Source organism: Anser brachyrhynchus (assembly GCF_964034855.1).
Source record: "Anser brachyrhynchus genome assembly, chromosome: 4".
In the NCBI taxonomy this organism is placed as follows: domain Eukaryota; kingdom Metazoa; phylum Chordata; class Aves; order Anseriformes; family Anatidae; genus Anser; species Anser brachyrhynchus.
In genome coordinates, this window is record NC_137698.1 from 68,655,422 (window position 1) to 68,667,514 (window position 12,093).

Sequence of the window (12,093 nt, forward strand, 5' to 3'; positions counted from 1 at the left end):
CTTTCCTCCCCTGAGCCCCTTTGTAAAGCCCGGCGAATGTTTATAACCGGCTTTTAGGAGGCCTTTTAGTCCGAGTCTCGATGTTTCCACCACGAAAAGTGCTAAGGGCAAGCGAGAAGCCCTTGAAAAAGAGTTGACAATAGAAGTGCTGACAGGCTCTTAAATATTGTGATGCCGAAGATTCCGTGAGCTGAAATCAGGGCATCTTTTAAGGCTTTGGACTGTGTTAATCTTTAAAGCACTGGTTCTTGGGAGAGCGGGTTTCAGCTCTTTTTCATGAAAATTTGTTTCGCTTTATAAATGCACTCAGATTTTAATGCAGCCGTCTGCTGGAGAGCTGTATTTTTTCCACCAGGCGAAAAAAAATAAAACGGTCCGTCTTCCATTAACACGGTCATTGGCCAAACGCCCAAAGTCGTTGTATTTGTCTTGCAACCTCCTGTACAAGCTGGCGGTTCTGGTGGGGCGAAACGTCCCGTTAAGGGAGAGCGACAGGGCGAGGGAAGGGAGGAGTGGTGTGAAATGGGAAGAAGCTGAGAAGATAAATTACATTATTCCGTGTCAGCTGGCACAACTCGGAGAGTGGAGCACTTGGATGCCAGACCGGGTCGGTCCGAGCCCCTGCGCTGCTGTCCAGGCCTCCTTTCCCTCTGCCTGGAAAGGGGCGATGTAGCCATGTCCCGGGTGCTCATATCTGTCTTTGCTGCAAACTATTTCCCTCTTAGTTCCGAGAAAAAAAAATCCACATAAAAGAACAAATGCATCGACTTCTCCGTGTGTTTTCCTAAAAGACATTTTCTTGGAATAAAAAGGACAATTTGAAGAAGGCAGAAAGTTAGAAGGAAATTGAAGAAGGAGACATAAGCTTTGCCTCCTCGTTTTATTACGCCGCGGCCCCCTGCGCCCCCCGAGCAGCCCAAGGCCAGCCCTGGCAGACACAGACCCAGTCCCAGTAGCACCCCGTCGGGAGAGGTCTGCCTCCTTTCCCAGCCCCATTTGGCCGCCCTACAGAAACGCTTTTTCCCTGGCAAGCTGTGCGCAGGGAGGGAGCGCCGCGCAGCCCCGCAGCTCCCCAGGCTTTTTGGCAACTCACTGGTAACAGGAGGATGGGGGCGGCCGCTGCCCCCCCGCAGCGGGTCCTACAGGCCAGATCCGTACCTCACGCCCTCTCTTAGGGTCTTCCACATTTTCAGAGGGGAACAAAGTGTGGGCTCCGCACGTCGACAGGTTGTGGTCTCCTGAGGAGGCTGGAGGGGACACAGAGGCTGCTGCCTCGGCGAGGGCGGAGGAGAAGCCCCGGACCACATCGGGGGTAGCAAAGGTGTCCGACAGGGCTGCTGGGCGAGACACCTTGCCAAAAGTCAGAGACTTTTTTCCAAGTCATTGGCTCCTGGGGCGTGGGGAGAGCCTAGGATAGAGGCTGGAGGGGCTTGGGGGGTGAGATTTTGGCCAAGTCTCCGCTCCGCACCACGCAATTCCCTGCCCTGGCCCCAAAAGGTCGACGGACAAGGCGCACAGTCACTCCGACAAAAAAAAAAAAAAAAAGATTTTCCTACAGTAGTTTTTTTTTTACAGAATTTCCTACAGAGATTTTCCACTAGCGGTACTTTTAAATCCTGCGCTTCGTTTGCGCTGTATCTCGGAGCGATCTTGTCGTCTGCGACATGTCGTGCCAGGGAGTCCGCTAACGGGCAGCGACAGCGCAGGAGAGTAGGTCTTTATCTCTGAATAATATATTCCTGTATTAGCAGCTCACGTCAAGCTGAATGGAAACCTTTTACCTAGGAAAGCTTTTTACGAGAAGCCAGACGGTATGCATATCTTTATTTCAATTTCAGCTCAGAGCAGGAAAAAAAAAATCTAAAACTAAAAGTCACTGACACGAAATTTGATTAGATTCTACAGAAAAGCGAAAGGGTCCGGTTTTGCTTGGCTTATGGGATCAGGACTGTTTCATCCCCCGGTGTGCTGGAGGATAAAAGAGGCCCTATCTAGATTTCACATCCCCTTGCAAATAAGTACAGCCGCACCAGGACCTCGAAGAAGTCCTTAAGGGGTCCTCACTCCTCTCCCGGTACACAGCAGGGGTGAGCGGATCCATACCAAAAGAGCTGCCTGAAAATAAAAAGTTCATAAAAAAAAAAACAGTAAAATGGAATAATAAATAAATAAATAAATTAACGGCGGCTTTGGGATAGCGCTGCAGGTCCTCAAATAAACCCGACCTTGCAGTTCAGCACTAGCTGGGTATTAATTGCCGATTACTATCGTGATGTCCTTCTCCTCCACCCCGCGGTGGAAATTCGAGGGTACAGACCCCCACATCTGCCCCCAGTTACAGGGCCATCGCCCGCCTATGCCAGGTACAGGGGCAGGGAGGGACGGGGGAGAAAAGGGTTTCCCGTAGGAAGGCAGCTACAAGTGTCACGCATAAACAGGCTTTTTTTTTGGGGGGGAGCTCGGTGTACCAGGACGATTCCTTCACTCCCGAGGTGCAGGACACAGGCAGGATGGGGCCCTGCCGCATCCATTTTGGAAATTTTTTGTTACGTCAGTTCAAAGTCCTCGGTTAAATCGCCTTCCTGAAACCTCTGCACTTGATACGAGAAGCATGCAGTAAAATTCTAGAGGGGATTTCTGAATACCGTAGATAAGTCCCGGGTGTTCAACAGACTGGGGTTGCTAAAGACAGAAGGGAGAGAGAATAGAGAGGAGAGGAAGAAGAAGGAGAAAAAGAAGAGGAAAGAGATAGACAGATGATAGATAAGTAGATAGATAGATAGGCAGATAGGAAGAAAGAAAACAGAATAGAGAAGAAAGTAGAATAGAGAAGAAAGTAGAAGAATAGAGAAGAAAGGAGAAGAACCAAGAAGAAAGGAGAAGAACCAAGAAGAAAGTAGAACTGGTAGTAGAAAAAAAGAACAAGGAGTAGAAGAAAAGAAAGAAAAAGAAAAAGAAAAAGAAAAAGAAAAAGAAAAAGAAAAAGAAAAAGAAAAAGAAAAAGAAAAAGAAAAGAAAAGAAAAGAAAAAGAAAAGAAAAGAAAAGAAAAGAAAAGAAAAGAAAAGAAAAGAAAAGAAAAGAAAAGAAAAGAAAAGAAAAGAAAAGAAAAGAAAAGAAAAGAAAAGAAAAGAAAAGAAAAGAAAAGAAAAGAAAAGAAAAGAAAAGAAAAGAAAAGAAAAGAAAAGAAAAGAAAAGAAAAGAAAAGAAAAGAAAAGAAAAGAAAAGAAAAGAAAAGAAAAGAAAAGAAAAGAAAAGAAAAGAAAAGAAAAGAAAAGAAAAGAAAAGAAAAGAAAAGAAAAGAAAAGAAAAGAAAAGAAAAGAAAAGAAAAGAAAAGAAAAGAAAAGAAAAGAAAAGAAAAGAAAAGAAAAGAAAAGAAAAGAAAAGAAAAGAAAAGAAAAGAAAAGAAAAGAAAAGAAAAGAAAAGAAAAGAAAAGAAAAGAAAAGAAAAGAAAAGAAAAGAAAAGAAAAGAAAAGAAAAGAAAAGAAAAGAAAAGAAAAGAAAAGAAAAGAAAAGAAAAGAAAAGAAAAGAAAAGAAAAGAAAAGAAAAGAAAAGAAAAGAAAAGAAAAAAGTTTGACGTTCTCATCACAAGTCCAGGTTTTCATAATACATGCACAGATGTTCATGCATCTCCGTACACAGAATTTAAAACATAGGATCGATAAGAAGAGTTGAGAACCTCAGGATAGTTAAATGAAGCATTAAGAAGTCCGTCGTAAAGTAGCATTCGTTGGGAATGGGATGAGAAATGCAAGAAAATTGCCTGGATCTAATTCGAGCACTAATCCTGCCAGGGCGCTGCAGTCTGCAGCGAGGCCCCGATCGATGGCGCGACGCGGCGTGCGCACCCCGCCAGGCTGACGTGTTCGCAGGGGGTAGAGACAGTCTCTTCCAAGATAATGCAGTATAAAAGAAAGGAAAAAAAATCGATTCAAATATATTGTTCAACGGTGGAGCCAGCGCGCACCTATGAGATTTATTAAGTATTGATTTGCATGAATATTTTAGACCTCTGCCTAGGAGAAAAGTTATAGGCCATCTTAAGCCGGTGAGCACTGTACCATTTGCAAAGCAGCCTTGTAACAAGGTGCTTTTCAGTATATTGATCGTTTTCATTTAAAGTGTAATTAATAATAACATCTTAGAGCAGCTAAACTAGTTTATTTCAGGGGGGCAGTTCGTACTGTATTTTGATTTTTTTTTGTTTGCTTAAAAAAAAGTTTAAAAATCACCTCTTCACTAATTATTTTTATTAGCTTCCAATAAGCACAAGTTATCTTTGTGAGTAGTCTGGCAAGGTTTTCCTTAGCCTCGCCTCTGGAGTGCCATCTAGCTAAGCTGTTGTAGCAACATTCATTAAATAAATGTCAACAGACAAGGATTTATGCTGCATAATAATATTACAGCTGTAGTATAACTGGATTTATTTTAAAGCTATTCTGAGGTTGCTTTGATCTATAAAACAGCAACGTATGTCTCTATATGTCGCAAACAGCCTTTGTGAAACTACTTTGGGCTTTACAGTCTGCCAACATATTTCTTATAGCGTTCTGTTTGCAGAAGAAGCACAAAGAGTGACCCTTACCTCTTTGATTTGTTTAATAGAGATATACAGAGAGAAGAAAACTGCGAGGAATCTGTTCTCGTGATTTGGGGTTGGGCTTTTTTTGCCTGCTTTGAAATTGCCAATGTATATTCGTCAGTGACCACTTCTGCTAGCTGTTTCTGTAGATCCTGCAATTTTCTTGCCATCAGGTACAATGAAAAGAGTCGTTAAAAATCGACTAGGTAAAGAAACCTGAGGTGTTTATGTTCCTACTTTCAGTACATACTTTTAATAAAGCACTTCCTGCAGGTACAGAATAAGGCATAAGTAAGCACTTTTTTCTTAGATTAATTCACGTCTTGAACTTTTTAATATTTTTCTATGGTCATAAGTTACAAATACAGTGTATGAAAAAAAAAATCTGTTTATTGATATAATCAGCACGTCTTTAAAAAACAAACAAACTAATGTCAAAACACATTTTAAAAATCCGATCGATCATTTAGCCCTGCCAGTTCCTTAACTTCAAGAAAAGAATATTTAGTAGAATCAGAAGTATAATAATCTCATATGTTATTCCAAAGAAAAGGCATGTGGAGAGTGGCAGGTGTGTTCAGTTTCGCGTTGGATTACAATCTACTTTGATATGACCGTAGGGAGTCAGGATTTTCCTCCAATAGGTAACGCTGGGAGAGCTGGGGAGCTGGATAGGACGGGGAAAGGCTCTGGCCGTTTTTCTTCAGGCATAGCCAGGCTCCGAACGGTACCAAACCAAGCGCTGAGCCCAGAGGAAGCGACGTCGCCCAAAGCCGCCCCCTCTGCGCATTAAAAGGCTGAAGTCCCCAAGAGTCCCGCCGGGGGCTCCGGGACCCCCACCCCGCCGCTCCCCATCCTCCTTCCCCTTTCCGGGATCAGATCAACAGCTTTTAGAAGTTTTCGCCCCAAAAAGCGGGTGTTTCCCAGCTACGCAAAGCAAACAGCTGGAGAAGCCCTCCCGGAGCGAGACGAGGAATTTCAGAGCAGTGGAAAAAAAAAAAAAAAAAAAAAACAAAACGCATACAGCTCCCAGACCCGAGGCTCGCGTCGAAACGAGCATCCCGGCAAGTTAACGCTTTTCTCAGGAACCCACAATACTCATCTATTATTATTATTATTATTATTTTACTTCTCGAGTGGTTTTGAGGTTTTCAGCGTCTTGACTTCAGCTGTGCATGATGCCCAGAGCCGTGTTTCAGGCCAAAGAGAAAAAAAAAAAAAAAAAAAGGCAAAAAACAAGCGGTGGAGAGGTTGTAATCCGCCCCTGAGCCTTCTTGGGTTTCGTATCAAAGCTGAAGCTCCGCCGCATCTCGCCGATCGATTTCACAATACGAAAGCGTGAGATCGCTCCAAACATAATGCAAAGTGTAGGAAATGGTAAGAACTAGATCTCTCTTCCTTCACCGGGACGGGTCCGCATGCACGTACCCCAACAGACCCATGGACCCGTTTTTTCCCACGGGGACAGAGTGCTGCGAGCTGGTCGGTTCAGTTACACCTGATTATGCCCTAAAACGTAGGTTCAAAGCTTGACCTTCCATCAAGGCTGAGTTTTATAAGGTTATTTTCCTCTTAATATTAGGAAAAAAAAAAACAAACCTTTGGAAACAATAACCCGATGTTCATTTCAGCAGTGGGTAGAAAGGGAGAAACAAAACAGTTATTAAAGGAAAAAATAGCTTGGCATGCATAATACTTCATATAATATCACATTACAGTTTAGCTTGCATAACTAGCCGTACAACTCCCCAGTCTGTCGCCATCTGATTATTTTTCTTTCTTTCTTTTTTAAACTGCCAGTGCGAACTATTAATCGACTACAAACCGACCCCGTAAGAGACGGAAAAAGCTGAAGTGCGTTTTCATCAACCTCCTCAGGAGACCCAAATAAGAGGCAAATCCAGCTAATAAAACACAGTAATGTTCAATTATTATTATTATTATTATTTCCACCGCGTATCTTTAGCAGATAGTTTCTCGGGGAAATAAAACGGAAACAAAGAAACCAAATCCTCACAGCTCTGACTTCAGCGGGGCGAATTCGCTAGAGCAATTTGCCTTCAAGTTGTTGGAAATCAAAAAGCCTGCACCGAGAAGGACCAGGGGGGGCACCAGCACATGCTTGGGTATTGATCGTATGAAAATGAGAGTAACAATGGAGGGGGGGGGGTCTGTAGGAATTAAGTGGCTAAAACAAAGGGCCCTGGAGAAGCTGCTGAGGCTCCTGTGGCTGCGGTGGAGGCCCCGAGGCTTCGCCGTCTTTTGGGGCAGGGGCAGCGGGGCCGGGAAGAGCCCCCGGCCATAGCGGTTCCGTACATTCGTCTGACGCTCGGGGGGGAGAATTAGGGGGCTGCTGCCCCCCGGAAAACGCCGGTCTGTGTCCCCCCGTGGCCGAGGCCGCGTTTTCTTTGGATGCTTGGCGCGGGGGGGGCCCGCCGAGCGGCTCCCGGCTCATGGCCGGAGGTCTCCGGGGTCCCCTCGCTTGTGTCCAGCGGCCGCGCGTCGTTCCGAGTTAACCCCAGCGGTGAGTTTATTGCACGTTTTAAAAAAAAATAATAATAATAAAAGTCCAAAAGCGGTAAATCGAGAAACGTGGAAGTGGAAAGAAAAAAGTCCGGGGATGATGGGGGGGGGGGGTGGAGCTGGAAGCCGGGGGTGGGGGCGAAGGGGCCGCGGTTCTGGCACAGGTGGGCGCTCAAACGAGTCCTGTCATCTGCGACCTTAGGAAGGGGAGGGAGGCGGCGGGGAAGGTGCCCAGGGGGTAGCTGACGCCGCTGGAGAAGCCCACCAAGGGGGGCGACATGTGGGGCAGGGTAAAGCCCAAGGCGCTGGCCGGCGAGTTCTCGTGGTACAAAATGGGGACCCGCACTATCCTTTGGGCGGCGTGGGAGAGGTTGGCCGCCTCCAGGTCGGCGGCCAGCTGCCTCTTCCACTTGTTGCGCCGGTTCTGGAACCAGATCTTCACCTGGGTCTCGGTGAGGTGCAGCGAGGCCGCCAGCCCGGCCCTCTCCGAGCTGCTCAGGTAGCGCTTCACGTCGAAGGTGGACTCCAGCTGGAACACCTGGCTGCGGCTGAACACCGTGCGCGTCTTCTTCTTGCGGCCGGCCGCTCGCTGCTCAGGCTCGCCCGGCTCCTCGCCTCGCTCCTCCTCTTCCTCACGGCCTCCGGGGCCCGGCCGCCCTCCCGAGGGGCCCCGCACCGCCGCCGCCCGCCCGCCGCCGCCGCCCGCCCGCTCCGCCGTCTCCTCGGGCAGCTCGGGCGAGTCCCGGTCGCTGGCTGCGGAAAGAGGCACGGACAGGGCTGGGGGGGCGGCCCGCTCCGGGCATTGCCCCTGCTGGGGATGGGGAGAGCCCAGAGGCTGCGCCTGCCCCCGCCCGGGTCACCGGGAGGGGAAGGGATGAGGCCGCGGAGAGGGCGAGGCCGGGGAGCCCGGCCCGGGGTTGCTATATGGCCTGCTATATGGTCCTGCCGTACTCTCCCGGAAGCCGTGCACAGTCCTGCACAAACCCATAAGTTACATCTCGTGCATATATACGCATATAAGGACATGATCTTGCACGCATATGTGTATATATATCTACGTATGTATAAGTATGATATGATATAATAGCATATCTACGTGTACACACATACCTATGCAAATTCAAATATATATATAACATACATGTACTTTGATTTATGTTTTGTACACATGAACACCAGCATATACGTGTAAGCCTATACACACATGTACATATGTACATAAGTATATAAATACTTTTATAATAGAGACATACACTTATAAACACATGTGCATGTATATATTTATACGTACATGTATACATATACAAATCTATTGCACACATATGCACACATATATTTACAAGTACATATGTAAGTAAATTGGGTTGTGTGTATAGTGGGGTAAGCATATTAGTGCGTGTGTGTATATAAAGAAGGGGGGAAATAAATATTTTCGCTCTTAGTATTCTCAACTAGATAAACCAAATCGTTCGGGTCAGGTACTCTAATATCGGGACATTGCCTTCCAGCATGTCTCCGTCGTTTCCAACACTGTGTTTTCCAATTGCATTTTAAAGGGGAAAAAATATCCTAGTATTTACAGAACAGGGGGGAAAATAAAAGAAAAACACGCCAGGAAGACAAAACAGTTGTTTTGGTACTCATTTTCTACTTCTAGGTGTACTTTTGAGATAAATTAAAAATTTCAACAAACCCATCACTGTAAAAAGAAATTCTTTGGGTTATAAATCACGCCTCTTCTGCTCACTGAGTAATCGTGTGAACTCTACAGGCTCGTACAGAATCAAAGAGATGCGCCGAGGGACAATATTTTTTCTATCAGGATAAAAATAACCACTGATCGCAGCCCATAAACTTTTTCAGATGTTAATTTGTGCCCGGGGACCGGGGCTTTTTCTCCAGCGGTGCCAGGCCGCGCTGCGCAGAGCTGCGCTGCCCACGGAGAGCAGCGGGGCCGGGGCTGCGGGAAGGGGCTGCGGGGCCCCCAGCTGCCCTTCGGGGGTCCCAAATTCTTTGCTGCTTTGCTAGGGACCGTGGCCCCGGCTTTCAGGATAGTCTAAAACAGCTAGACATCCCTCTTAGGAAAAATAGAGAAAAAAGGGTAGGGAAAAAAAAACGAAGAGAAAAAATTTCCAAGCGAGCAAACAACCCCAACTGTTTACATTTTGGGGCGAGCAGCAGGCGGGGCGGAGGCTCCAGGCGCCTGCCACACTGGGAGCGTTTCCGGAGATTTACCCCAGGAGCCCGAACCCGGAGAGATGCAGGGCGAGAGGGCTGCGAGGGGCTCCCCGGCGGCACCCCCCCTCTCCCATTTCCCCGGGTGCCGCGGCGGCACCGGCCCCTCTTGGGAAGCGGCGACCCCCCAGACCCCATGAGGGCCGTGTGGGAAGGGGATAGCAGGGAAAAGTGACTTACTGTCGGGGCTGGTGCAGCCCAGGAAGGCGGCGTGCGCCCGGCGGTACCAGCCGACGGCGGCGTCGCGGAGCGGGCAGCCCGGGGCTCCGAGGCGCAGCGGGGAGCGCGGAGCCCCGCGGCCGCCTCCGCCCGCAGCCGCCCTCCTCGCCCCGCCGCCCGCAGCGCCCTCGGTGCCCAGCAGGTCCTCGATGAAGAAGGACGAGACGCGGGCAGAGGTGGAGCCGGAGTTTTCCGTCGCTTCGTCCGGCATCGTCGGAGAGGAGTTGAGGGAGGGACGGGGAAGGGGACGGGGATGGGGAAGGGGGGGGGGGGGGGTGTCCCCGGCTCCGCGGGAGGCTGGCTCCTCGGCTCCCCGCTGCCCCGCCGCCGCCTCCTGCCTCTGCTTAGCCCCGTGGATGCTCTCCTGGTATAAAAGGTTTTTTTTCCGGAGTAATCATTTCAGATCGCGGTTTGCCATCATTTCCTGCGAGCTAGGAGGGGAGGGGGGAGGGGGAGGAGGGGAAGGGAACGGGGAAGGAGGAAAAAAAAAAAAAAAGCAAGCCGACAACCCATCGGAGGCGCCAGATTCTGCGCGAAAACGATAATAACGAAATAAAAATGTCATGCGAGTTAAACGCCGTGCACGGCGAGGGGGGGGATCCTGCGATTGGAGGAGCGCGGAGGCAAATGAGATCTCCGCGGGGGCGCGCAGGGCGATGGCTGGCGCGGAGCTCGGCGCGGCCGGGGCCGGGCGCTGCCCGTGCGGGTGCGTTTGGGTGTACGTGTGTGTGTGTGTGTGTGCGTGTGTGTGTGTGTGCGCCCGCGTGTGCGTGCACCGCCCCGGGGCTGCCACTCACGAGCTGCTTATTTAGGTCAATTAGGGAGCAAATCCCGGAGCGGGGGGAGCGGTAAGGCCGGCTCCGGCGCACGGGGAGCAGCCGGGGGGGAGGCTTGGCCACCGCACGTCTTTGCCTTGCCATTGGATGCAGCGGGCTCAGAGGGCAGCCCACGCAGCCAATCGAGCTCTGTAGGCATCGCGGTTATATTAATATCATTAATAATAATTACCCTCCCTCCCCCCCCCCCCCTTCGGAGCGCGGCCGCCGCTGAGCTTTCATGTCTGCGGCGGCGGGGATGGATGGATGGATGGAGGAGATGCGGCCGTGCAGCCACCGCCGTGGGCTCCCGGAGGAGCGGGAAGGATCCGCCGGCCCTGAACCCCCAGACAGAGCACTGGGACCGGGAAAAGCCCGGGGGGGGGCCTGCCCCCAGGGTGCCCAAGTGCCCAAGAGGCCGGCGGCACGGGAGTGCGGGCGGCCTTCTTCTCCCGAGGCAGCCTTGCTCTTCATAGCAAGGTTAGTGCCATTCAAACTTTCTCTTCCTATATATAAATATTCCCCCTTTTTAATATGTATATTCCCTTTATATATATATATATATTATAATATATACACTTTTATATGTATGTTTATATATATGTGTATTATGTCTATATACTTATTCTATACGAACATTTATATGTACGTACGTCTATATACTTAAGCTATATGCACGTGTATATATATGTATGTGTATATATGCGTATTACGTCTCTAGATTCAGGCGTTAGTTTATGAGAAGGAAGCCAGTTCTCCATCCCCGTCTCCCACTGCCCAGGGTGCGCCCACTGCCAGCTCCCGAGCCCATCTCTCCCGGCGTTATTTCTCCGCACTCCAGCTTTGTCATTCTTGCTGCTATTGTAATCCCACTTCATGGGAAGCCGTAAAGCCACCCCCCCTGCCTGTCCCCTTTCGCCGAGCCTTCTGGATGCGCCTGACTCGGGACAGGAACCCCCAGCATCTCCGCAGAGCTCCAGGGCAGGACAGTGACCCGCTGCCTTTTTCCTGGAGACCGGACGGGACAAGTCTATCGATCCGGAGTGCACCTCTGGGGCCGGGAAGGTTTGGGTGAGTATACAGATGCCCTAAAACCTCCTCATTCAACTCTTCTGCTTCTGGGAGTGCTGTTTGAGCGGCTTGGAAAGCAGGACTCAGAGGAGATGCTCACCTGCAGGTCTCTGCTCTACCTCCTTCGGCGGGATTTCCCTCCCTGTTCCTCTTTGCAGTACGCCTGGGCACCACTTCCCGTGCTCGATTTGGGGAGAGGAGCAGGCGGGCACTGCCCGCTGCCACCCGGCCGCCGCAGCGCCGAGACGGGGAGCGGCCGGAGCCGGCCCGGGGGGGTACCGGGGGTCGGGGCTGTCTAGGGAGGTGGAGAAAGGGGCAGGGTGGGGAGGGGGAGAGAGAAAGAGAGAAAGAAAGAGAGAAAGAAAGAGAGGAAAGAAAGAGAGAGAGATAAATAGAGGAAAAAGAGGAAAGAAAGAAAGAAAGAAAGAAAGAAAGAAAGAAAGAAAGAAAGAAAGAAAGAAAGAAAGAAAGAAAGAAAGAAAGAAAGAAAGAAAGAAAGAAAGAAAGAAAGAAAGAAAGAAAGAAAGAAAGAAAGAAAGAAAGAAAAGAAAGAAAGAAAGAAAGAAAGAAAGAAAGAAAGAAAGAAAGAAAGAAAGAAAGAAAGAAAGAAAGAAAGAAAGAAAGAAAGAAAGAAATTAAAAGAAATT

The 12,093-nt window shown here is 49.1% G+C and overlaps 1 protein-coding gene across 1 annotated transcript; it reads right to left on the bottom strand.

Moving 5' to 3' along the window:
- Positions 1-4,955: 4,955 nt before the first annotated feature.
- On the bottom strand, positions 4,956-9,956 carry HMX1 (H6 family homeobox 1). The gene is made up of 2 exons (XM_080592065.1): positions 9,522-9,956; positions 4,956-7,859 (listed from the first exon to the last, which is right to left on the bottom strand). Exons 1-2 carry the CDS (start codon positions 9,769-9,771, stop codon positions 7,279-7,281), a joined length of 831 nt encoding a protein of 276 aa, XP_080448191.1. The 5' UTR covers positions 9,772-9,956; the 3' UTR covers positions 4,956-7,278.
- Positions 9,957-12,093: the final 2,137 nt, after the last annotated feature.